This window comes from Alosa pseudoharengus, unplaced genomic scaffold, assembly GCF_046254945.1.
Source record: "Alosa pseudoharengus isolate Yale_2024_CS ecotype anadromous, Long Island Sound unplaced genomic scaffold, YU_APseudo_1.1 YU_APseudo_1.1_scf_11, whole genome shotgun sequence".
Lineage (NCBI taxonomy): Eukaryota > Metazoa > Chordata > Actinopteri > Clupeiformes > Clupeidae > Alosa > Alosa pseudoharengus.
The window spans coordinates 35,334,489-35,361,988 of record NW_027468576.1 but is presented as its reverse complement, the minus strand read 5'-3'; the positions used below and the strand labels follow the sequence as shown (position 1 = coordinate 35,361,988).

Below are 27,500 nucleotides of genomic sequence, written 5' to 3'. Positions count from 1 at the left end.
TTTCATTTATTTTATATATTCAATAATCATAGAAATACATCACTATTTCCTTTCATACTTTTATAGTTCCTCCATATATAATCCTACAGAAACTACAATATGCACCACAAACCATTTCACCATGAAATAATCCATAGTGAGAAGTTTAATACTTAGGTTACACTTTACTTGACAGTATCGACATAAGAGTGACATGACACTGTCATGAATGTGTCATAAACAAGTCATACAATTTTATGACAACGCTTCTGTTATTAAGTGACATTCGGTTTTTGTCATAACAAGTTAGGGTTAGGATTAGGATTAGGATTAGGGTTAGGGTTAGATTTAGGGTTAGGGTTCATGTCTCATGACAGTGTCATATGTTCATGACAGTGTCATGTTCATGACAGTGTCATGTCACTCTTATGTCAATACTGTCAAGTGAAGAGTTACCAATACATATTATGTATAAACCAAACACACCAATGTCAATGCAGGCGTATAGACGTCTATATACACACTGCCTCCTGCTATAAAATCCATGAGTGTATATAATAAGTAGCATGCTTCTCATTAGTGCTGCCTGAGGCCACAGCCTCCTACTCTAAAGATGGTGGCTTCAGTGTTCCAAGTGATTTATGCGCCGTTGCCATACCTAATGAACCCCGAGAGCAGGCCTAGCAGAGGAAGCAGTGAGGGGTGTGTGTGTGTGTGTGTATGTGTGTGTACACGTACTTGTTGCAGATCCCAGCAGGTTCTTTGAGGATTTGTCTTCAGATGGGATGTAGCCAGGAACGTCATCTGCTGAGAGAGGACCGGTTATCTCAGAATGCGTAAAGCTTAGGGTCAACAGAGCGCACTGACTAAGAGAGGCAGTCATACAGGTTGCAGAGGAGAAACACTTCTGCCTTTCCAAAAAAATCCCTCAGGGCAGATCAAAGTTGGACTAGATGTTTTGTTTACAGTTCTACAAAGCTGGCTCTGTGCATCCAGCCAGCTCCCACACACACAGACATTTCTCCGAGAACAAACAGCGGAGGTGGAGGTGTTACCAACCGAATTCCTCGTCCGGGTACTCCAGCCTCTCCGCGGGGTACTGGGAATCGGCCTCATCGATCTCCTCCACCATGCTGGTCCCGAACACTCTGCAAAAGGCAGAGCAAGTTTTTTTTTTTAGTAAATAAATAAATAATAATAACAGTGTTTACATTGACTTAATTGTGGCGGCCCACCACAATATCAACATTGACCACCACACAATGCTTTTCCAGGTTGTACTAAATTGTGCTTAAATCTGGTTAGCATCATAACCACGCTGCACTAATTTGCTAAAAACTGTTTTCAAGTTAATTCTGCAAACCTACCACCACAAATAGAATTCAATTCTGTGGGAAACACTGAATAATTCTTGAATTTCCCCTTGAGGATCAATAAAGTATCTATCTATCTATCTATCTATCTATCTATCTATCTATCTATCTATCTAATAAAAAGATATCAAGCGCAAAGAAACGGGGGAAAGGGGCAGAGGGCTAGATAAAGAAGGCCGTGGGGGCATACCGAAGGGAACACCGAGACACAGAAAAACAGAGAGGACATATAATGCACGCTCTGCTATCTTAAACAAACAGGGCAGTAATCACCCCGCCATGCCCATGGGGTGATAACCAAACGCCAGCAGCATCGGCGGGGTCTCAGAACTCTATGAGGGGGCCATTCTGCTTGGGGGTCATCAGTACAACTTATCTAGCAGTTCCACGCCGCAGCAAGGTATACTGCCCTGAACTTTGCCCCAATGCTGGGGTGCTTTGTGTGGAGCATTGGACCAGTTCAGGAACGGGTTTGATGGCTCATTGCTGCTTCCTTAGCTAGAGGCGCAGGGAGGTAGGAGTGGGGGTGGGGGTTGGGGTGGAGGCGGGGGTGGGGGTGGGGGCTGGGGTGGAGGTGGGGGTGGGGGTGGAGGTGGGGGTGGGGGTTGGGGTGGAGGCGGGTAGCTGTATGCAAAGAGTGCATTAGTCAGGCAATGGGAGGCCTGAGGGTAAATTGGTGTACATGCCTCAGCATGTCAACGACGCTAAGGATTTCATTTTAATATTAGTACTACGCTTTCCCAAAAAAAGACTAAACAAAAACTATAAGGAGGAGCGCAGCTCCAGGGGAGGATCAGACTGCTGTTGGATTGGGTCATCTGAGGGAGGCTGTTCCTCCATTTCGCTCCCTCTCCCAGGGTCTGGCCACGCTCCAGCCTGGCCTCACGTCGAGGCTGAATGTACGGAATTTCCATATGGAGGCGAGAGTTACAGACCCCCATACAGTGCTGAAGGAGAGCAGTCCAGCTCACTGCTCCCTACTCGGGGCCCCATGTGCCCCTTTCAGCGGCACAGCAGAATATACTTCAAGCAGCCTAGGAAGCCTCCGGCAGGGAGAGAGAGAGCTTTAAATGCTACCTAAAGTAAAGTCTCCCGAAAGCCCTTGGGCTGGTCTAGCACAGGCTGGATGAGCCCACATCTGAGGGTCTAGTGAAGGAACCAAATAAAAGAGTTCCTGGGGATCAGCTGGTAGAGCTGGACGATAAAGCCAATCAAACTCAATCCCCTAGTGAGCATTGTGACATCACTAAAAGAGAAAAAAATATAAGTAAGGGATAATGCCCGAGGAGGTGTCCATTATCAGAAATAAATGGACAACGTGGAGGCGTGAACCGTCCGATGCGAAGCGGAGTCCATTTATTTCTGATAATGGACGCATCAAAGGGAGGCTGTTCCTCCATTATCCCGTTTATACCATGGTCACTTACGAAATAAATAAATATGAAATCAATTATTAATACTAAATGAGTTTTAGAGCTAAAATAGTTAGCTTTTTCAGCTGTTTACAGTTGATTCCATTGTTGCGAAGCCTGCCTCCAGGCTCAACCGTCGTCCTACTATCGTTGTTATAGTTACCATTCATAAGTATTGATATGGAACGGCGATTAAACTTTTTTTTCAACCTAGACCATGGTATAAACTCTTTTGATCCCGTGAGGGAAATTTGGTCTCTGCATTTATCCCAATCCGTGAATTAGTGAAACACACTCAGCACACAGTGAACACACAACGCACACACTAATCCCGACGCAGTGAGCTGCCTGCTACAGCCACGCTCGGGGAACGTCTGCTTGAAGAACAGCATCAATACAAAAATATACATAAATGCAAACATTACGCATGCCAGTAAAAAGACAAGTGCTAATGCTAACGTTAAAAGGATGACCTACATTGTGGCTTCAAAAAACAGGCAGCATTTATTTGACATCTGTAATGAAAGCGTCCAATAAGACCACAAACAAATGAATGCAAAGTGTAGTTTGGCTCACCTGAACAGGCTGAGGGGACAGAAATGCTCTGACCCAAAGTGGGAGAGAAGTTCGACCTATGGACATGAAGACAAAGAGCCCTTAATAAACAAATGCATTTCTCACCAACGAGTGAAATCTATATAAAAAAAAAAAAAATCAGAATGAAATTCTTCATTCAGTGGAAAATCAAGGGCAGTGAGGCATTTGCGAAGCTGATTTGCAAAGTGAATTTGTGTGTGTGAGCTGGTTATTTTTAGTATGTGTGTCTATGAGCGGCTATGACAAAAACAATGTGTCTCGGTCATGCATTACAGGTACTCTGTGCACTGCCACCAAAAAGCCCCCTTTTACCGTGCATTCAAACTAAAAGGAGAATGCTAACCTTCATGTACTTGATGAACATCTGATGCAAGAGGAGGACAGGAGAGAGAGGGAGAGAAAAAGAGAGAAATCAGTAAAAAAATGACTTGATTCATGCCACAAGCAAGTCAAGCAATTTTGTCTTTTCTTTGCTTTTTTTTGGTTTGATTGATTTGTTTTTTCCCTACTGTTACAAAACAAGCAGCATTGTTTAATGGTAGGGACACAAGCTCTATGAGAAAGCTGCATAACAGGTAAGAAACAACAGAGACAAAACTAGCAAGAGCTCTGACAGAGAGAAAGAGAAGCAAACAGTGTAGACACATATAGAGTGTGAGGCAGAGGAATATGAAACCACATCACGTCACAGAACAGTCAGATAAGCGCTTTCCTCATCTGATGCAGGACAAACACACGCCGTAGAGGGGCGCAAGGGACAGGCACTGGAAGAGATTATAAAATGGTGGTGTGGCACGGTCGACTGCCCTCCCAAGCTCTCCTTCCAAAACATCTCCGCTCACCACCCTCCCAACCTCAGGCACGGCTTACAAAACACACCCCTGGCGATTTCACAAGTGTGCGTAAATCATGGCTGCCATGAAAAGCCAGTCAAGTGCCAAGCAGCCCACAAAAACCATTTAAGTGCCTGAAGAGACCTCATTAACCCGCAGGCAAAACTACCGCACAACAGAACAAGGAAAAGCGACGGTGAACATCAAAGCAAAGAGGAGCACAGAAGGAATGAACAGAAAAGAGGACAGCCAAAAGCAGTGTTTTGAATATCTATCTAAACGAGTTCAGCACTAGTCTGCTGACTAGCATGCTTCAAGAGCATCCAAAAGTACACTGTTAATCTAAACAGCTTCCTCAACAAATGACTGTGAATGCACTTTCACCTACAATCTACCACAAGCAGAAGAGAATGGGGCTTGAGTGACATTGCCCTGCCCTTTATGCCCCTCTTGAAGGGGGCATTTGTGTCTTCCTGCGGCTCTCACACAATGAGGGTGTGTGCTGGACTGCCGCCACTCCACCCCGGAGGTAGTCAATGTGACTTTCAGATTCCTCAGCAGCACTGGTCATTTTACAGTACCTCCCACCCCCATCCAGAAATCATCTACAGTTACATGCTTCCACACACACACACAGAGATGCACAAACACACACACTGATGCACAAGCACAAACACACACACACACACACTGATGCACAAACACACACACACAAACACACAGATGCACAAACACACACACACACACAACACACACACACACACAGATAAATAATACTCTGGCAAGGATAATTGTTGGGGATCATCCGTGAAAGGTCATCCTCTATTAGAAGATCCTCTTTGAAGACCCTGGGGACCAGCACCACCTACTGTAGTCATGGGAACTGCCTGACAGGGCTCCAGACTAACTTTTTGCACTGGTTGCACTGGTGCGCCTAACTTTTTTTCTTAGGTACACCAGCACAAAAGTTAGGTGCACCCAAATTTTCAACCACATCGCATTTAACACCGCAGCAGGTTCACTTTTTTTCCTTAATTACTGTCCTATATAGGTTGTCCTATGACTTATGATTTACAATTCTACAAGAAAAGTAACTTAATGAAGTGTTGGTGCTTTAAGTGCTCCACTGAGCTGAAATTTAAACTTAAAACATCTCAAGATGAATTAAATAAAAATAACAGTGAGTAAATTAACAGTGTCTTTTAAGGGCTTCAAACTGCACATCTCATGGCTCAATGTCTTACATACTATCCTTCATGATCTTTAGGCCTAGGCTAAACCAGCTCGCCAGGCTAGCATCTTCCATAGAAATGTATTTGAGCACAATTTAAAGAGATGTTCCAAGTAGCCTGGGGGATTTTTATGTGATTTTGCAATGATGATTGCAATAATCATTTGACAGCCCCACAATGCAATTTACTTTTTAATTTTAGTATTTTAAAATTTTCAATAAGAACATCACTAAGGTTAATGCAGTAACGGAATGGTAGGCCTATTATTATAGGCTATTGCAATGACTTGCCATGCTCGATCTAAATGTGTCCATTCAATTCACCGTACACAATGACCACAGTTATACATGCAGGGAATATTCGGGCTTTAAATGTAGCAGCAATATTTGGTTTGCGCCAAATACCGGATTAAATTGATTGATGCCATCAGAATGAGTTTACACAACTCGCGCGCAAAACGAATATTGCTGTTGAAAACCGTGTTACTCCCTGCATGTAACTGCGGTCAATGACGCACTCCTTTTCGGCGATATCTGTATCTCTGTCGTTCGGGAAGGCCTTGTATGCATTATTCGCAATTTTAAGACATCTTTTATCTGCAATGACTCCTATAAATTTGGCGCAAGTGGCATTCCTGTACGTCGGGTTTACGTTCAAACTATTTTTCTGGTAAATAATTATTTCGGACTGAACTTGGTGAAGGGAAGTTTCACTAGGCCTATCGTAGGCAACGATAAACTAAAGCCAGCCGCCGAAAGGCCTATGTGACCACACTGTAATGCAACTGCATCCACTCTGTTTATCTGACGGGTCTCTGACCTCTCTCTCTCTCTGCAGCACACATATTTTCAAATTTACACACAGGCACTGGGCCACGGCCAATCAGAGGGGAGGTCCCACCCTTCACTATCTGTGATTTGTTTAAACCACGATACTGGCCAAATATGTGTCTGTTATTGAACCAAAGGTAGAGTTTCAATGCGGACACTTTTTCCTCTCTCGAATAGTTGGTTGCACCGGTGCGACCTCCAATTTTTTTTAGTCGCACCTTTGAAAAATTGGGTCGCATATGCGACCAAATTGGTCGCACTCTGGAGCCCTGCCTGAGGACGTGTAAAGCTAAAGTGGCCTTTAGTCAGCAGTTCATGTTGTCTGATGAGCAACACTGTAGGACCACGTCACATGGCCTCCTAGTCACTTTCAACTTAATTAAAAAAAGTGTCCACACCACTCCGCACGAGGGAAGAACCCTGATCATGTGATCAAGCATGATGGGAGCCTGGAGGAGTACTACTCATGCCCACATCCTCATTTATTTGATTATTTTTACCTTGACGTATTTAGCGTAGAGCTGCTCGTCCAATGGGAAGCTCTGGACAGTGCGCTGGTCACGGGCGTGGAACGTTCCCAATTTGATCCACTTGTTGGTTGGGTACCTAAACAGGGAAGGGTGGTATGACTCAAAGCAATAAGAATGTGGCCAACACTACTGAGGGAAGCTTGATAAACGCAGTATCACATAACTGACTGAGAAACACAGATAAATGTGTGTGCATATGAAAACGCATGCTTGTGTGAGACTGTACCTGTCACTGATGGACACCAGGAAGTCTTTGGGCGTGGACGAGAAGAGCTCAAAATTGGCAATGTCCAGCTGCTTTACCTGGATGGGCTCACAGAGCTCAATGACAAACCTGGATGGACAGAATCAGAGAGGGGAGACAGGAGGAAGATAAATGTTAGAAAAAGTGGTGAGGCTGGTCAGCTGGTGGCTCGTTGTAGAGCCTGACGGGCCCCATGGGCCATCTTGTGCCCCTTCTCCACCCTGTGCCCCTTCTCCACCCTGTCGCCCTTCTCCACCCTGTCGCCCTTCTCCACCCTGTGGCCCTTCTCCACCCTGTGGCCCTTCTCCACCCTGTGACATGTCAGACCAGCGGCAGGGTGGAGAGACAGAGAGACAGAGAGAGAGAGAGAGAGAGTAAGAGAGAAAAAGAGAAAGAGTAAGAGAGAGGGAGAGAGACAGACAGAAAGGGTAAAAGAGAAAAACAGAAATAGAGAGAGAGAAAGAGTAAGAGAGAGAGAAAGAGTAAGAGAGAGAGAGAGAGAGAGAGAGAGAGAGCAGCAGGGACATGACGTGCAGTGCTAATGAAGGGAACGAGGAAGGAGGGTGGGTGCAAACATCTCAGGGCTAATGGTGTGACTCACAGATGCGTGGGCTCAATCACATCAACACAGCACAGCACAGCACAGCACAGCACAGCACAGCACAGCACAGCACAGCACAGCACAGCACAGCACAACACAGCACAACACAGCACAACACAGCACAGCAGACAGAGGACACAAGCACAGACGAGCCGAAATCAGGAGAGGGGGATAGGGAATAGGAAGAAAGGGTGCGGAGGGGAGAAGAAAGTGATTGAAAGGTTTTTGCCCAAAGTGCAGAAGCAAGAGCTGTTGAAAACGTATAATAGACTTTGCTGCTGACATGCACACAAAGAGAGAGTGGAGAGGGAAGATCTATGTGATAGAAGAGTGGAGAGGGAAGATCTACGTGATTATTGGCCCTGACCGCTGGCCCAGTGTGTGTGTGTGTGTGTGTGTGTGTGTGTGTGTGTGTGTGTGTGTGTGTATGATGGAGCTGGCGTGACACGGGCACACTCACCAGATCTTGTTACTGCAGGGGTTCAACATGTAGATGTCCATGTTCTCCATCAGGATGGCCGACGTGCTCTGAGGGAGAGAGGCACACAGGTCAAACTCAACGTCCGCAACGTCTGACGGACGTCGCTCCCGGTCTCACGCGTCAATTCCTCCAGCTGAGAAACTACTGATTTCTCCCCAAACTCACCCGTGACCTTACAGCAGCCATTTTACAAACGGAGAGAAAGGCAGACTGAATTTCCTCTTACAGACTTCTAACAGTGATCTGAATGGACGAATACTACAAGTTCTATTCCATCAGTAAGATCTATGGCTACTGCCTACATTTGTTGCCTGGGGTCATTTGGGGGACCTCTGCACTGTGTGGTCCTGTGCTGTGCTGTGCTGTACCTTGGCCTCGCTGTTGGCAGACAGGATTTTAGCTCCACACTCCACGGAGGCGTAATTGTTTTTGAAGTTCTTCTGGACCTTCTTCACTGGGTGGGGGTTCCCGTTGGAGGAGGTGTGTAGGGACTGACCTGGAACATAGAGGGAACTAGTTAGCCAGGAAAACCAGGACACCTCCACAAGATAAGGGTCCACCCATTGCACTGTGTGTGTGTGTGTTCACCATCGACCCTGAACATGTTTATGCCAGCGGCCCCTTTTTTTCCAGAAATCATAGGAACAACTTATCACCTGTCTGTGCGCTATAGGGTACAATCTGTATGCAAACACTATCTCTGATTGATAACCTACTTAGGGTATGGACACTCCTGTGCATGTACCTACCACCTGAGCGCACACACACACACACACACACACACACACACACACACACACACAGCATCTCTCATATCCTCTGCATCTCAACACCACTGCATCTCTGGGAAAAATGGAGACATTCATTAATCTTTGACAAAATATGGCCTGTTAAGGACAAGAAATTACAACATCATCAAAGGCTCAGTTATTTTCCCACTTTCCTGGAATGAGAACAGGGACAACGCAATTGTGGTGGACTTGGAGCCAGTCCCCCTGTTCCCTAATTGCATGCCCTTTGCCCAGGCCCTTGGTGTCCTTCTTCCACAACCATTCATTGTTCACTGCACTCCCTCATTCAATGGTCTACTCTGGAGTGCGTGCACAGGATGTGGTCAAACTTACACTTGACTTGTCAGGATTAATACTTATAAAAGAGACCGGTTCTACGGAGAAGGGACATGTACTATAATCCAGCTCCCGATAACTCCGCAGCAACAGAAAGGACTCATTAACTCTTTCACTGCTGCAGCCTCCAGACTATACTTCACATATGTGATGAGTGGACATACATACACATGGATGACTCCTATTATATTCCTGAGCTGAAGGGGTTAGCGCGCACACACACACACAGCGGCACGGCGGCACGCTCCATGATCTAAGAGCTTTAAGAGAGTTCATTCTGCTTCAGTGAATCGGGCTGGTTCATTACTGAAGCAGAGAGGGGTGTGTGTGTGTGTGCGCATGTGTGTGTTTGACAGAAAGAGAGAGACAGGGAGAAAGAGTGAGTCAGAGAGAGAGAGCGAGAGAGAGAGAGAGAGGGGGGGGAGGGGGAGAAAGAGTGAGTCAGAGAGAGAGAGAGAGAGAGAGAGAGAGAGAGAGAGAGAGAAAAGGAGAGAAGAAAATGTTATGCAATGTTCACTGTGCACGCTCTACTTCCTAAAAAAGGCCCGTGGCGACAGTGCTAGCAAAATGTGGCCCCCCACGTGGCATAGAGGAGCAGGAGAGACAAGTAAAGGAACTGAGCTAAAAGGGTTAACGTTACCCATTACTGAGCTTAAAGGGTTACCCATTGACTGTGAGACTGAGCTGAAAGAGTTAAAGGGTTACCCATTGACTAAGACTGAGCTGAAAGAGTTAAAGGGTTACCCATTGACTGTAAGACTGAGCTCGGCTGTGGTGCAGCAGCCACTCCAAAAGCATTCTGCGTTCACTGGAGTAGAATACTAATGGCGTCCCAGAGGAATGTGTGGAGGCCTGAGTTTCTGCACGTGTACAGTGAACCGAGAGCATGCACTTAAATGCCATGCATGGAAAGATGTGTAAGTGTGTGTGTGTATGTAAGTGTGTGCATGTGTGTGTACTTACATGTAATTACGTGTAATTACTGTTTAACTTGTAACTGATAGTCAAGTACAAGTCATCTGCCCAGCTTCACCAATTTGTTTTGTCCTCTTTGTGACAATGTGTGTGCGTGTGTGTGTGTGTGTGTGTGTGTGTGTGTGTGTGTGTGTGTCTCAATGTGACTTACTCTTCTCCTTCTCCACCTCCATCACCTTCTTCTTCCACTCATCAAACGTGGGGATGTCCTCCTTGCTGGGCACAGAAGGGTCAGTTTCCCTGGAGCCAGAGGAATCTACCACCTGCTCAGAGGGAGACAGAGACACACACACACACACACACACACACACACACACACACACAGACAGACATATATTAGAGTCCACACACATCGACACAACACGTGACACACACTCACAGGACCTCTGGGAGTTACTGAGCTGTGAACGGTGATGTCTTATGTAATGTGAATATGAAACAGTCGCTCTAGGCCTGCCAGCTAGCCACACAGTCACCCAAACAAATCCCATGTGCAACTTCACAATCCTCTTTAGAAATTCTGCAGGGGAAATGGATTGGCCAATCTGTCTGGCCACTGTTTTTAAGTGCAGCCATTGACCTTTCAGGCGCATGGGGTGAAAAAAGGGAGACTTCCGACAGGTTATTTATTTTGAAATGCCTTAGCCTTTTCTTCTACTCACCAATCTGCTTCTGTACATGATGCTAGTTAATGACATACCTCCTTAAACAACACACCCACTCACACACAAACACACACACACACACACATTCCTCTCTCTCCCCTTTCCCTTTCTCTCTCTCACACACTCCCTCTCGCTCTCTCTCTCTCACACACTCACTCTCCCTCTCTCCCTCCCTCTCTCTGTCTCACCATTAGGGCTGTCACTTTACGTTCGAAAATCGATTGCACAATCGATTGGACCAAACAACACAAGTTTCGAAAACTAAAATAGGGAATCGATTTTAACCAAATATTTACACTATTCATTTTAAACGAAATAAACAAATAAAAAAGATAGATGTAACAGAATTCACAAACAAGAATATAAGAATATAAAAGAATTCCGAAGTGCAGTAAGCATTGCGAAAGCTAAAAAGAAAATTCCCACCAAGTTTACGCACCGGGAACAGCTGTTTCAATCAGCTGCTGTGCTGCTCATGTTTTGCCAAAAAATGGAGGATAACGCGATCAACCTGTGCGACGTGTAGAGAGACGAGTGATAGGCCCTAATAACTTGAGGAGTTCGATGTGGAAGTACTTCGGATTTTTGGTATATCAAACTATGGAGAAGAACAAAGCGGTAGGCTACGCAAACTGTGCAATCGAGTTCTACGTAGGCGAAATTTGTTTGACATTTCTAATAATAAACACAGACACAGCTACGTTGAAGCCTGCAGTCATGTCACTGATGTAATGGCAGTCCACTCGGCTTACTGGTTTTCGAGAATGTTGCACTTCTGTTTGTCATTGTGCACGAAACTTCACGCCAATAAATCATCAGAAATATTGCTGGCTTGCGTCTACAAGCGCCCTCTTTACGTTCGTCCTAATGCCTGTTAGTTGTTTGTGGATTGGCCTATATTTGGCGTTGAAAATGGAAACGTCTTTAGACATAAAAAATCGATTTTACAATCGATTCAATGAACACTTATGTTTCACTTATACTCACCATCATCCACTCTTTAAGAGTGCAAGACCACATTTACCAAATTAAACTTTTATGAGGCCTGTAGAAGTGGTGAAAACTCTGACCGAACAGAGTCAGTCAGCCCTGCCTTACATGGTCCCACTCTCTCTGTTTCTCTCTAATCTCTCTACACTAAACAAAGCAGATGCAGCCATGAGAGGTTGGGGATTTCAATAGGACAATGCACAACGTGCACACACATTCCTATAAATTCACCTAATCTAAACAAAAATCGCAAGCTGTCTGCTCGCCACGGAGGAATGCAAAGAACTCTGAAATCCATTCAGTTGCCACACAAAGGGAGCAGAGAAAGTAGAGAGGGACGCTTGTGTTCGCTTTCTCGTCACAGGCCGACAGTGAACGCTCCACTATGCCCTGGGGGATTGTGGGATACACCGCACCGTGGTGGTGGTGGTGGTGTGTGTGTGTGTGTGTGTGTGTGTGTGTGTGTGTGTGTGTGTGTGTGTGTGTGTGTGAGAGAGATGTCTGTGGTGCAGGTAGGAGTCTCTCGCTTACCTGGGGCTCTTCTGGCTTCAGAGATGCGTTTCCGCTCTGGTCAGGATCTGGCACGACGAGGTCCAGAGGGGGAGGGAGGTCAGCGTTGGTCCCTGTCCCCCGACCCAGCGTTATGGACATATTCTCCACATCACTGCAGATAAGAGACCACAGGCAATGGAGGGGACCGCGAGTGCACGGTTGCATAACAACAATATAACTACAATAAAAAATATATATATTTTACATTTATTCCACTGCTTGGTTGAATTTCCCATTGCCCTACGTAGTTTAGAACGACCATTAACCGTATGTTATCTGCACACCTATGAAGTAGATCCATTTTTTTGGCCGTATCACACTTGTATATTAATTCGCCGAACTCGTGAAGTTTAAATGAACTGTCACGTTGCATCCGAGCTGTAAAATGCAGACGTTCAGAACATTGCAACATTGTAGCATATGACGGAGGTGGCTTTTAGCTAGATGGATGACAGCAGGCTAAGTAAAATAGCGATGTTTCAAAGCTAAAGTTCATCAGAATCTTGGGATACGCCCGCTTGACAACGGGAGAGATAGAACTAACGACTGGCCTTTGGCCGTAGCAACCATCCATTTAGAACTAGTAACGGCAGTTTGTCCTGTGAGTTGAGAAATTAGTTGATATGTGTCGGAAGAAATTAGTTCTACAAACAAGACAGTTTTAGCGATTAAAACGTTTAAATTGTAACAGGAAATGAACACAACGCAAGTGGCAACAGTGGAATAAGCGGGATAATGGACTCCACGGTGGTCTGTTCACAGAAGTTAATGCACTACGAGGTTTAAACGGCCCTCCGCTTCGCGCAACTTCTGTGAACATCCATTATCCCTTACATATATTTTTTTGGTTTACATAGGCATGTACATGTTTGAGGGAGGTCATCAATCCCCCCTTTGGCTGACAACATGCTATGACTCAATGTGGGGGAAGTGGAATCCAGCAAAACATATGAGGTGGGCAACATGAACCAGGGAAACCAAAGGGTGGGGAGGGGAGAGGGGAGATGCCAACCGGACTCCAGCCTCGGTGGCCTGAGTGTGTGTGGGCAGGAAGAGTGTGTGTGGACGCAGGAAGAGCCTCCACACCGGGCACTGTGTGCCTGTCCGTCCTTCGCCACATTACCTGTCAGGTGTTGATTTGTTTTTGTTTTTTTTTGTTTGGTTTTTCGGTGCCTGGGGGGGGCGAGTACTCACCTTGTGAGTGTGCTGCCAAAGTCAAGGGGTTCGCTGGAGGGGGGTACCCCGGTGGGCGGGATACCCACCACACACTCACTGGCACTAGAGCTCTCTATGGGGAAAGCAGCACTGGGAACCTCTAGTGCACTGAGGGAAAGAAATAATAGGCCATTTACCCAGCAGGACTGGGAGAGGAGAGGAGAGGAGAGGAGAAGAGGAGAGGAGAAGAGGAGAGGAGAAAAGAAGAGGAGGAGAGGAGAGGACTGGGAGAGGAGAGGAGAGGAGAAGAAAAACAGAGGGGGTGAGCGTGGGGGGACATGGAGGATTGCATGTCAGAGTGCGTACATGAGAGAGAGAGAGAAAAAAAAAAAAGAGAGAGAGAGAGAGAGAGAGAGAGAGAGAGAGAGAGAGAGAGAGAGAGAGAGAGAGAGAGAGAGAGAGAGAGAGAGAGAGAGAGAGAGAGAGAGAGAGAGAGAGAGACTGTCAGCAGCACACAAACCGCCTTGAGGATCAGAGGATTGTCTAGGGTTGGATTTGTGATTAGCTTGGTCATGAAGACCTCCATCAGGAAAGCGTGGGCGATTGCCTTTAGTAGGAATGCTGGCCAAAAGCTCCAAGCTGGGCAAATTTACTCCCGCCTTCCACTCATGATAAGAACGTCCCGTTAAAACAGAGCGATATAGAACAGCAGGATGTTTCTTCACCGCAACATGCAGCAGCACGGTAGGCAAAGTTCAATCAGAGACTCTCTGACAGTTCACTAGAGCGGAATGCTGCGGAGGCCAAAACGTGGCGACCGAAAGACGGCAAGCACGAAAGTCCATAATACAAATGTGAAATTCCAAAAATTAACTAAGGGGAATTAGGTTTTGGGGGGCAAATCTGAAAAGAAAGCTCAAGGAAGGGGGGGTGGGGAGGGAGTAAGACAAAAGACTGGTCAATGAATGAATGAATAAAGTTTGACTGCTAAAATGGCGGCATGCACGGTCATCAGCAGCTGGCTTGATCAATGCGGCTCAAGCGTTTGGCGGTGCCACCGCCTCTGGCGGTGACTGTGGCATGCTGGCGCCACCTTACCTGGATGGGGCGTCGGGCGAGGGGACTGAGGTAGGTGCTCCGCCTGGGACTTCGGCAGCGTGCTCGGGGGTCGCTGGGGCGTCGCTGTGAGGCTCCGCCTGGGGCTCGGGGATGGGGTCTTTAGGGGCAGCAGCAGTAGAGGTTGTAGTAGTGGTGGAGGAGGAGGTGGAGGTGGAGGCCGAGGCCTGGTCCGTAGAGGTTGAGGGGGGCAGTTCGGCGTGTACCTCTGGCTCGGGCTGATGCGTGTGGGAGGCCGCTAGAGAGTCCTGGGCCTGCTGGGGGTCCGCGGCTGGTTCTGGCTCAGTGACGGGCTGCTCTGGCTCAGACCGCACCTCTTCCACCATCAGCACCACCTCCTCCACTTCCTGTTGCTGCTCAAACACCACCACAGGCTGCTCCTCTGGATTCACAGTCTGGACAAACAACAACCTCCATTAGGGCAACTCCAGCATGGGGCATTAGGGCAACTCCAGCATGGGGCAGTGGAGCTATTACCCAAGCGATGTAGAGCTTCACCAAACATGAAATCTGTTTTAGTCATGTCAGTGTCAAACAATGTGTAAATAAGGATAATAAAGTATGTCTTTGTAGCACGTGTTTAAGATAGCATATTAGATCAGCTAATACTATACTCAATGAGCATTTTTAGTTGTTAAAGCATAGTTGTTAAAGAAACACGCCCAATTTGGGGGAAATTAGCTTATTTGCATTAGGTTAGCTATAGCCTAACTGGTGTAGTAACCCACTTCAGGTGTAACTGGTGTTGACAAAAAGTTGGTGTGTTCCTTTAGGAAAGCAAGGGTTTGCATTGCATGTATAAATGATAAGCTGTAAAGGTGATGCGCAAAAGCACTAACCTGCTTATGCTCGTCCTCCTTCGAGGCGTCTCCTGCGGGCTGGTCCTCTAGTGATGCTCTCTCGGACTCCACCCCCACGTCGTACGATGACTGACCGTCCGTCCTCCCTGACTCTTCCACCTAAGAGCCCAATCACATCGGTCACTTAACACTTACACTAGAGAGACACAGTAAAAAAAACACCTCTCCTGGCACCATTACCCTTAAAAGGTGTACCGTCACACCCGTGTCATGGGAATGCTGGAAAATGAACGTTCTAAAGAATATCTGGGTTCATTGAATTCAACATAGAATTTTAGAACCTTGAATTGTTGCGGAACGGAATCTTATGTTAGAATGTTCAAAAACCTACACCAGAGAGGGTTCAAGCGGAGCTAGTAATAAAGGATCTTTGCCTACACCTTTAAGGGTTAAACAACTGGACATGCCTAATAATAATAATAAAATAATAACTTGGACTTATATAGCGCCTTTCATGGTACCCAAGGTCGCTTAACAAATGGGGGGGGGGGGGGGGGGTCAAAGGACTTAGTGAAAACAAATGTTTTGAGGCGCTTTTTGAACATGGAAAGGGACTGGGCAGGGACAGGGCAGAGCGGACATGGGGCGGTAGAGTATTCCATAGTGTGGGAGCGTTGACAGAGAAAGCCCTGTCCCCAAAAGTCTACCGGCTTTAAGCATTAACTATTAACTAACCATTTCTGATGAAGGCATAAGGAAGTTGTGCAAGACCCAACCATGACAAATCCAGATATGAAAACCTCAATAAAAGATAGGCAAGCCAACTTAACGGTCAACTTTTGTTGGGGTACTTTTGATGTATTTTAGATGTTTTCAGCATGTTCATATACATGCTGCTAATTGTTGACTTGATGCGTGAAGAAGCATTTGACTATTTGTACTTTTCTTCAATACTGTACTAAAATTTTTGAAATGTGTTCAACACAACTAAAAGAACTAGAACCTTCAACCTGGAACTGGACACAAGAAGATTTACAACATGTGACTGAAGTTAACTTCCCCTTTGAGGAGGTGGAGCACATCTACACAGTAGGAGCCTTGAAACCATACATCACAAGTTACATTCATTATAACCATACATCACAAGTCGCTGTGCGTTGACAGCTTGTACTTTGCTGCACTCAAGGTTTTGTGCAACAAGGACAGTGTGAGGGCAGTGGAGGCTGTTAAGATATACACACACACACACACACACATATATACACACACACACAATTAGGGGATGTTAAAAAGCCACAGGAACACTTTTTTTAAAAACAAAAACATATATCATACAATCTCCCAACTGCATGGAGTGGGGTAAGAATATGTAATTACTCCAACACCAAGTTTGACCAAAGTCCCTCCACTCGGCAGCCATATTATAACTCTTTTTGGGCACTTATCGAGCATCTATTTCGGGAAGAACTGCGTGTGTGCAAGGCTTCACAAAACACGACACACCAACCTTGCTCCAGCTGCGTGATCACAACACATGATTGGCACGATGTATTCACATCACATGTCAACTTTTGGTGGCGGAAGTGGCGGAATATGTGTAGACGACTGCCATGTTTGCGTTACAAACTAAACCCTATACATTTCTATGAGAGATTCTTTTGAGTGCTGTGTCTCCTCATCAGAAAGTCTCTGGTTTGACTAACTGCAGGGGTCCTATTTAAAACCAGCTTACCATTAACCTCAAGAGAGATTGTTTTAAGGGGGATTAGTTGGTAGGTCACCAATGAAGACCTAAGAAGACCCACACACTCTATGGCAACTTAGCCATAATTCTCCCTAGAAACCTGATGGTAATTTTGATACCATAGATTTAATAGAGACCCAGTCAGACCAATAGTATGAAAAATCAGGAACAGAGTTTATTTACAATGATGCGCATCAAGGGAGAGACAGCATGACTTCACCTAAAGATCCATCAGCTGCTCTAACCAAACAAGGAAATAGTTAGGGTTTAAGTATCCTTCCAGGCTAACGGGAGATGGCGTTGGTCATCCCATCTCACGTGGACTACACTGACTCAGACCCTGATTAGTGGCAGCCTGGCAATCCGGAGCAGATAGCTACTGACACAGCCATGCAGAACAGTGAAACACTGCGAAGTCATAATATTCCCGCTTATCTCTAAATACGGTCACACACAGATATACACAGGGACAGTACAGATATCATACAGTCATTACATAGAATCATACTTTTAGTATCAAAGTGACCCACTAATGAGAAATGCAGAACATTAAACCACATATTGAAATATTGGACATAATGCAGAACATTAAATTAAACCACATATTGGAATATTGGACATAATGTCCCACTTTCTCTCAAACCGTATACATAACTGACCCCAGTGTAAAGGTAAAGGAGATCCTCCCCATGCCATGACCGGCATATAGATAATCTATATACCCGGAGACAGGCTGTCTGATAGAGCAGGCTCCTCTTACAAACAAGCGAATGTTGCTCAATCTAGCAGGGCCCCTATGTGTAAGGACTGATATAGACAACGAGTGCCTTACGTAACATACATATCTCTCTCTCTCGCTCACACACACACACACACACACACCCCTACTTCTGCATTACAGGTGAAAAATGTCTGTGACCTTCCTTTCCACAAAATTACTCTGCATGTCCCAGTGGCTCTCTATGTCTGGACCAACCAGAAAGGCAGGAGCCAGAGGCTAACAAGGTCACTAATTGCCGTTAGTTTTAGGCAAGGAATTTACAAGGCCTTTGAGGAAGGATTAACCCCAACTGAGCTTTTTTTGAAAAAAAAAACAAAAAACTTTTGTGCTTATTTAAACCAACTGCATAGGAGTTTGATTGTTGCCGTATACATGACAGTGAGTTGGTGGATGAGATGTCCATAAGCTCTTTAGCTTGTTTGTGTATTTTCTGCTGCCACAGGAGTTATGAGTTGATGAGAGTCATGCTTGATTAGAGTTAAGGGAGGTGGGGGACTTTGTGTGTGTCTCATATATATATATATGTAGGGGGAGTGCAAGTGTGTGTGGTGGGTGAGAGTGTGTGTGTGTGTGTATATATATGTAGTGTGAGTGTGAATGAGTGAGTGTGTGTGTGCGTGCGTGTGTATGGTTGGTGAGTAAGTGTGTCTGTGTAAGGTTGGTGAGTGTGTGTGTGTGTGTGTGTTTGTGTTTGTGTGTGTGTGTGTGTACCTTGTCGTAAGCGACTTCCTCCTTCTGCTCCGTTGCCTGGGGGCCTCCATCCTGTGCAGAGAGTACTGGGCCAGAGGCGCTCTGTACTGAACAATGGACATAATGACCGGGGTACCTGCAACACACACACCAACAAACCGCACGTGTCAAAACTTGCGGGGACAGGACAGGTTCAAACGCTGTTCCCCCCCCACCTTACAGGTAGACAAGAGCACATGAGTATCACTCCTCCACAGAGCATCATGGAACTAAAAAGTGATACAAATAGACACCATGTGCATGACAACGCAACAGAAATCGCATCACATCATGTTTTGTCAAAAAACGTCAATTATGCCATTTTCTTCAGACAATTCATTTTCTGCCTGGTGACAAACTCCAGTACCTGCAGGTCAGTGGGGGCCGTATCAGTAGTGGTGATCACTCTTTGTGTGAGAGAACGGTATGTGCGTTAATAAGCCCGTCTTTATGACCGGTGAGGACTGGGCAGAGGGAAGGGCATTGGAGGTGCTGAGGACCTGGTGTTCTCCACATGTGCTGGTGTTCTCCACGCGTCCGCAGACACAAGACAAACAGACTGCCCATACCATGTGCTCGTACACTTGCTTCAGCAGGGGCCCTTTGTTACACTGGCGTACGTTAAGGTCAGCGCCTGCCGCGCTTTCCTGGAATTTTAGCGGCACTGTATATGTGCATGCGGAGGCAGGCGGAGCCGCAGATTCCAGGCAAATCCAGGCATTATTTTATATAGTTATAAAGCCAGTGCACCCTTTTGCTTTACAATAATAACTATTTTAAACATTATCTTATTTGCATGAACTTTTTATATATGTTTTTCAGTTAATTAATAGTTGTTTTTTTTTAAGTTTAGAAAATGGATGAGGTTTTCAAAATCACTGAGTAATGCTGTTAAATAATTGTGACCTCAACATAGTCATGATGATGAGTTTTGCCATAATGAAGCAGCCCCAGCCTATGCTCAGGCAAGGTTCAAAATAAGCAATAGCCCACTCCTATCCTATAGGCCCGCGGCTGTGAGTGTTAACAAAATCCTCCAGAGCGTCAAGACTCCAGACTTTCTTTGGCTCCAACAGACTGGTTGGCCCAGCTGCTGCTGAGGAGTAATCTCAATTTCACTTTCCCTTCCTTAACAAAGAATTATAGTGCTAATGTTCTCAATCAACATTACGAGAAAAGAAAAAAAAAACCTTCTTTGACTGACAGATAGTTGGCGCCCTACCAAAGGCTGACTACTTGGCACTTGATCAATGGCAGTAGGAATTTCCACCTGCCGCGTTTTTATTAAAAGTGTAGAACATACACAACAAGCCTTGTGTCCCTCTGACAAAGGCATCACTGTAATATTGCCTCCGTCTATACATTTTGAGAACATGACAACCTATGTGAAGCTGATGAAGGGGAGGGCTATGAAGTGCTTTAATGGATTCTTCTACCACCACCATCTTGCCGGAGGAGGATTACATCAAGGGAAGTATAACAAAGGCAACGGCTTGTTACAGTAAAATAATACATATATGAGCCAATGATCCTTTCAACTGTAGACAGCACTGCATGAAGTAGTAGTTTATAAAATGAGCTTATAACCTTCACACATCTCACATCATACTTGTTGTGTTTACACAGTTTTAAAATATCTCTGTCCCCTTTCGGACCACACACACACACACACACGCCTAACACCTGTTAGCATATGTGGAGACATGAGGTCGATAATTGACACGGGCCAAGCTAATCACGTTACTGTGTTAGCTACATTCAGTTCTTAGCAACCTATACCACAGGCCTTATGTCTTCACCATGGGAAACGTATAGCACATGCACACACACACACACACACAAAGGTGGTGTGGATAATGGGTTGAGTATTGACCCAACCCGGCCCAAGAATCCTGTCAGTGAATGATCTGAATATGAGCAACAGCTGGGCCCGGTGATTTTCACCCACGTACACTTTGACAGAAATGTGAGCCCTTCACCTTGACTAATGTCCGATCAATGTCAGCCGCGGGACGTGACCACATGCAGTGACATGTTAGCTCACTGTCGCCACCCTGCTAGGTCGCGAGCGCCTCTTTCACACCCTCCCTCGGAGGTCTGCTTAGATCCCCATTAACTTCCATTTTGCTTCATCAGTAACAATTAAGACCAAGATCACTAACTCATCACAGCTAATCGGAAGCATATATGCACAGTGAAACTCAGTCCTGGCCAGGCCAATAATGAGGAAAGAGCTTGCTGAGAGCTTGTTGTACGTTGCCTAAATGCAACCCTATGCAGTTATGCTGGCCATTTAAATTTAGTGCAAAACCACGGTGAGGTCAAGAACGACATACCACTTTAGATTGAGTGTGATGTGTCCTTGTCTGATGCATGTCTGTCTATTTGAGGACACCATGTTCTATAGAGCATTTCTGGTAAACTAGGTAGCCTAGTCTCTAGGAAGCCAGGGCGTCACCATCGTGCCTGTGTGCCTTGAACACATACATAAATACCATGACTATAATGGGGGATGAGCATGAGTTATCGACATGTGGAAACATGAGCCCCTGGATCTCCCTCATCTGAAGCCCCAGGTCTGAAGCCTTAGGTATGACCTAAAGCTAATCTTAGATCCATAGCTTAGAAGCATGTACTGCCTCAAATGTCACATGGGAAGAGCTGATGTGTGCTATAGGCCACAGAGCAAATGGAGAAATACACAGGGGCATAGGGGAACACCTAATGAGTTGGAAGACATAATTGACCATAAATCAATTAATGTAATGTGATGATGCTAACTGGTTGAAACGTAGCATGAGATGCAACAACGGAATAGTTTTTTGGAAAAGTGTTTTTTTCTGGGCTTGTAAATATACACAAGGGGTCAGCCAAAATCTTACGTACTGGGGGTAATGGACCCTGGTTCAGGTCACCGCTAATATTCCCAAGGACGTGATGCTTAGGTAATCTAGTTACTCTGGAGGGATGACATTCAGTCGTGAACTTCAGCTATTAAGTTGATGCTGACATGACCGGGACAGAGGAGCTAATGTAACCAAACATATGATTGAACATTACGCAATAGTGAAACTCTATGGAAGAAAAGTGACATTACGTGGTGCAGTCTATATGATCGTACCCATTAAAAAAAAACATCAACTATTCAGTAATGATACAAGTACTACAGTCTGGTTTAACCCTGGCTTGTTAATATATCTTTTGTATATATCTTATTATCAACACTAATCGTGTTTTACAAGGAACAAAAATCTACATGAAGATGGATTACTGCACTGTAATCCCTACATGCCAAAATTAAACTTTGCCTGCAGAGGAAATTCTTCTCGTAGATGGGTAATTATCACACTTTTAATTTTACACTGTGGCCGGCTGTCACTCTAAATCTGCGCTTTATTAAACAGCCACAGGGAACACAAGTATGCCTTGCTGGCATGCTTGCCGTGTTTGGTGTAGTGGATACTACAGTAGAAAAGCACACAACATCAGAACATGTAAACTTCTAAAATGTTAAAAAGTCTACAGAGGGTTTAACGGAGACAGATGACATCTTGAAGGAAAGAAAATATACAAATTTCTTGAAAGTCTAAAGGTCTCATTTGTGAGATTATTTATGTTTATTACACTTTTTTTCAAAAAACGTAACATTAATGCAAGAGAGGGCCTAAAGGTCAGAGCAGTGGGGTGGGAAATGACCAAGGCTGTAGGAGAAGTACACAAAAAATAAGACTCAGGTTTACCTAAGTCAAATAAGAGCCATAAAGAGCCTCTCTGTACTGCTCTGGGTCAAATAAAGTGATCCTTAGTGCGACACAGGACTTTCCATGGCCTACAAAAACCATATGGAAACAATATTCAAGGTCTCTGCCCAGGCAGAAATGATATGCCCCACGCTGGCCTCCAGTATAGCTCAACAGTCACACTACACCAGTCTCCAGCACACAATGACCTGACATTTCCCCCTTAGCTTATCATGCAGCTGATTTAGCCCAAGTCATAAACCTTTCCAAAATAAATAAATAATTAATATGTAAAAACAGAGAATCAAGTGGTTGTACTAATGAGATGAAAATCCAAATGAATGTGGTTACTACGTGGGTCAGGTATGTTGCTGGTGTGTCTTCCTGTAAAACCTGATTTAACTTGTTTAAAGAGGAGAACATTTAAACTGTTGGTGAATGTTCTCAATGTCAATATTTTGTGCAGAATTTAAAATTGATCAGCACATTCATGTCACAGTGCTGATTAAGCTGCAACAAATACTGACAAATTGCGTTGCTTGCTTGCTAAAAGCACGATCACATTCTGTGAGGAAAAAAATAGGAGCGATTGAAAAGCTACAAGGCTCTTAAAGGCACTCAATTCCACACGCAAGGGCAACAAAAATACCTGTGAAGATTTGCTAGATTGCCCTCCCCCATCTGGAATAAATGTTTACACTCCTTTAGCAGAGGAAAAAAAAACAAAAAAAAAAACTCCTCGAGCAGCTCAATGGGCTGGGTTTCTTTCTTGGTGGTGGTGGCAGAGTTTGACCTACTTTTGGGGGTTGCATAAGTGAGTGGGTTACAGGGGCTCTGTGTGTGTGTGTGTGTGTGTGTGTGTGTGTATGTGTGTGTGAGAGAGTGTGTGTGTGTGTAATCAGCACTGTGCTCCGGTAAAGGAAGGGGAATGATCAGAGACCAAAGAAGCCTATGGCCCCCTGACTCAGCAGATGGGCTCTGTGCCTCAACTTCCTGTCTTACTCGAAGGTTGATGTGTGTGTGTGTGTGTGGGGGGGGGGGTTCTGGAAGTAGTCATGACTGATTCACAAATGAGTTACTGCACCCCTACACACACACACACACAGCTCATTACATTGCACCGGAGGTCAGGGAGTGCAGAAGGAGATGAGCACTTAAAAGCACTTACAGCAAAAGGAAAACCAGAAGCCCACTCACGTCCCTTTCTGCCCAAGCAAGAAAAAGCCATTACTGGTGGAGGTTTCGCTTCACACCAACCCACCAAAGCCATCAACCCTGACAGCTTCTCATTGGGGGTAACTTAGTGTGATGACTCCTTATATTGTAATACGCACCAACACTTACAATATGTCAAGCTTCAGATTGCATCAAAAAGGTAGCAGGCACCAGTTTGACACCAAACTGAAAAACAATTAAGCATAAAACAAAACAAAACACCGTCTTGGTTCACAGCGGAGATGCTGGGACTGTGAGTGGTTGCCAGGGTGTAAACTGGGCAGAGAGGTGCTATCCTTCAGCCTCGTTCAGCCAGTGTTGCTCTTGACAGGGCACATCATTAGATTGTATGCCAGGTCAATTCTCTCACTCCACGGGTCTACTCAATAGATCTGTGTGGGAATGAATGCCTGGCGAAATCCCTCGGAGATAGCCTGTTCAGCTTCAGTGGAGTTCAGGCTGCCAGAGTGCATTGCACCAGAGATAGAGAGATAGAGAGAGAGAGAGAGAGACAAACAAAGCAAAAAACACACACAACTGGTGTATTGATTGGAGTCCCGTTGCAACTTACAAATCTTCATTGCTGACAAAGTTCACAAAGTTGTTGCAGAAATGTGTACAATGTCTTCTTGAAAGACCATCTAGTGTGTTTACGAAAATATTTTTTTTCTTTTTTTCTGAGTCTGGGTTTATATGTTCCCTCATCCATCATTATTCATTGATAGCTAAGCTAGCTGTATATAGTGACAAATTGTCCAACAAGTTTAACAGGGAGGTTACTTATCTCAACACAGTGAACAGGACAACACCCTAACAAACGTGAAGAAGATATGATATGTAATTTTCACTTTGTAAGTTGCGCAGGTAGATCTAATCCCCAGGTCCACCCTGTCATCTTTACTGAGTCATTCAAATAAAAGGCACAATAACATACCGTAAAACTTCAAATAATCGCCGAGTCCCTAAGAGACGCCTGTCTCTTTTAAACGCCTGGCGTGGCTACAGGTTTGGGTTAAAGGCCGGTCTCCAGTAGAGGCCTGGTCTGTTTTTTAGTTTCGGGTTGTATTTAATGTTCTAAAACCCGTCAGATCGTCTGTTTAAAGATTCGCAATGACACGAAACCGTTACAGAAAGGAGGTTACAGCAGTGTGAATTAGATGTTGCACGTCGTTACAAGCCGTCGCAAAGCATTCACATGTCTGGTCACAGTTGCAAGGTTTTAGAATGTTGCATCAAGTTGCTGCTCATCTCGTTGCGAATCTTGGGTGTGATTTGGGCTTAAGGCGCAGACTGCGCACGTTATGATTAGATGCCATTAAAAGACTGTGGTGGGGAGAAGCTAGAACTCCAAATTGTATAACTTTTTTTCCAATATTTTTTTTTTCCTTTGTCTCCCTCACATTTTCATCTGTTCTTACGAGTAGTAAACAAAACCATATGATTTACTTAATGTTATACAAGAACAGAATAGAATTGGACAGAATTGAGTTCAGACTTGAGTTCGGTATTTTGGGTCCGGCCCTCCTCAACAGTCCCAGTTTGTCATATGGCCCCTTGGGGAAATTAGTTGCCCACCCCTGGGCTAGCTGAATTAAATATAGGCTACAAGCATCAAATTACTCCGTTTGTGAATGTCTTTGCGTGTGCCATCATCGCACAGCATTGTGGGATTATAGCGGGTGGTCTTGTGCTCACTGGAGAGGAGTTCAGCGGGTTCACGAGTCAGAAGCCTCAACAGCCAATCAGGTCAAAAACCCCAAAACCCCACACCAACCAGCCATGTTGACCCCTCACATGCAGGCTTCGCCGAATGCACACAAAAGGGTTGTTTGACCAGTTGGCAAAACTGCTTTGTCAGAAGCCGTGATGGTGCACTGTCGTTGGTGCATGCTAAAGTCTCTAATCTCATTGGATTAATTCATTGAGAGTGTTAAAATGACCCATCTGCTAACTTTAGCACGTACAACCCAACTTGCCGTGGCACTAGCACACACTTGCAAGCGCTCATCTTCTTTGGGTAAATCTCATTAACGACCTGCATTAGCCCAATTCTTGCATTATAGTGTCATGAGAGCCGCTACTTCTTAGCAGACGTGTGCTAACTCAGGTAGATCTAAAGGGTTAATGAGGCTGGCTGCCTCTTTGCAGGGTAGACAAGCTATTCTGGGGTATGTGCTCGTTGGGTAAACATAAGGAGGTTGGCGTTGACGTGCTAGGCTTTATGACACTGGAGAGGCTAATGGATTATAATGGAGGCTGCTGGAACAATAGCGGGGGTGAGTGAGATTTTTGGACCTTCTGTTTGTGCAATGTCTCTGGATGCAATCAGGCAAGAGGCACAGTACCTCGGAATGGAAACTAATGAAAGAAGATACTGAAATGCTCAGCCACCTTCAGAGTGTCCACGGATGAATCTGAATTAATGCCTTTATTAAGTTAAAGATGGACATGCTAACTCAATTAGGCCACAACGGTAAAATGCAAAGGTCATTCTCTGAGAATGTTGGAGGCTGGAGTTGAATCTTGTGATGTAGACGGTTGAAAGATGAATCATGATCACTTTGCATGTTTATTTTCAAACCATCTTTATCGTGGATATATCCTCCATCCCAACATGGCACATTTTATGGAGGTCATGGTGTTTTCTATTTTCTTACATTCTTGCTTTCTCCATGTTTATTTTGTATCATTTTTATCAGTGAAATCAGTGCTCGATGCCTTTATTAGAAAAGCTCAAGGACAGCTTAGTGGGCTGATAAAACACATTCGTAACAGGCATATCAAAACACTAAGGACATACAGAGAACATCTGCAATTATCTTGAGAAAATTAATATCTGCATAGAATATACAGCGAGGTACAAATGTGTACGCCAATATGTCCTCACCCCTAAACGAGCCCTTTGAGTCCCAGTCCCAAATTTCGGGGGAGGCAAATGGAAGGGTCAAAGGTTATGGTGAGTCAGTGTGGGGGGTGCTGGGAGACATCTGCTCACAGTTGGGGGGGGGGGATACATATGCGACAGAAAATATGACATGTTGTGTGTTGTGTTGTGTGTGTGAGACAGCTGACTATTTCCCAAATGCATAATTGACCTACTACTGTTCTTAACTGATAGTGCTCAAAATAAGTCTCTCTTAGTCACTATGAAAGTTGCTTAACGATGGAGAGGAAATCGGCCTAGAACAGCTCAAGTAATCTTGTTGTATGAACTCAGTGACTTGTGTATTAGGAGGTCAGGGGGTTGTCTGCCAAGTGTAAAGGGCTCCTCTCAATGGGTTATCTTTAATTCTACTATGATATAAAAAGTAGGCAACCTTCTGTGTCTTGGCTAAAACCTAAGTCTTCCAAGTCTATCTGGAGTGACTATCAAATCACTGCTGGGATCCAATGCTGCCCCTGCACAGAAGCCCTGCTATGCATGCTTTAAATAGCAACCCCTCGCGCTCATCTCTCCAACATTCAAAGCAGCATGACTAATGAACAAAACTGAAGTGACTATCAACAGAAAAAGCCATCAAACAAGGAAGCAGAGAAGCAAATGACTAATGTTCTGCCTCCTGGGCATTAGGGTAACAGGACGGATGTTATGATGAAAGCAATCTAATTATTGAGAGGCACAAGACCCAGTCCCAGCAACAGAGGAGTGGGGAAACTGGTAGCGATAAACTTGAGGCGAGAGATGAGAGATAAAATGAAAATGAGCCAGGCAGAGGCTGTTTGAGCCACGTGGCCGAGAGCGACAGAGCGATAGAGAGAAATGGCAGGGAGGAAGGGCAGGCTGCCAGTACTCTCTCTC

General features: G+C 45.1%; 1 protein-coding gene across 7 annotated transcripts in view; it reads right to left on the bottom strand.

Annotated features, from left to right (window-relative positions):
• The window catches only part of suco (SUN domain containing ossification factor), a 55,749-nt gene that overhangs the window by 14,686 nt on the left and 13,563 nt on the right, over positions 1 to 27,500 (bottom strand). For 3 of the 7 annotated variants that reach the window (XM_076279042.1, XM_076279049.1, XM_076279048.1), the window contains exons 2-15: positions 18,729 to 18,843; positions 15,532 to 15,651; positions 14,675 to 15,087; positions 13,616 to 13,744; positions 12,401 to 12,533; positions 10,366 to 10,477; positions 8,481 to 8,608; positions 8,092 to 8,159; positions 7,013 to 7,120; positions 6,757 to 6,862; positions 3,705 to 3,725; positions 3,341 to 3,396; positions 1,039 to 1,127; positions 718 to 786 (exon numbers count right to left, since the gene is read on the bottom strand). In XM_076279042.1, coding sequence (XP_076135157.1) covers positions 718 to 786; positions 1,039 to 1,127; positions 3,341 to 3,396; positions 3,705 to 3,725; positions 6,757 to 6,862; positions 7,013 to 7,120; positions 8,092 to 8,159; positions 8,481 to 8,608; positions 10,366 to 10,477; positions 12,401 to 12,533; positions 13,616 to 13,744; positions 14,675 to 15,087; positions 15,532 to 15,651; positions 18,729 to 18,843 — 1,667 coding nt within the window. The remainder of the gene's footprint in view (positions 1 to 717; positions 787 to 1,038; positions 1,128 to 3,340; positions 3,397 to 3,704; positions 3,726 to 6,756; positions 6,863 to 7,012; positions 7,121 to 8,091; positions 8,160 to 8,480; positions 8,609 to 10,365; positions 10,478 to 12,400; positions 12,534 to 13,615; positions 13,745 to 14,674; positions 15,088 to 15,531; positions 15,652 to 18,728; positions 18,844 to 27,500) is intronic. The other 4 variants (XM_076279043.1, XM_076279045.1, XM_076279046.1 and 1 more) reach the window with 4 other exon arrangements.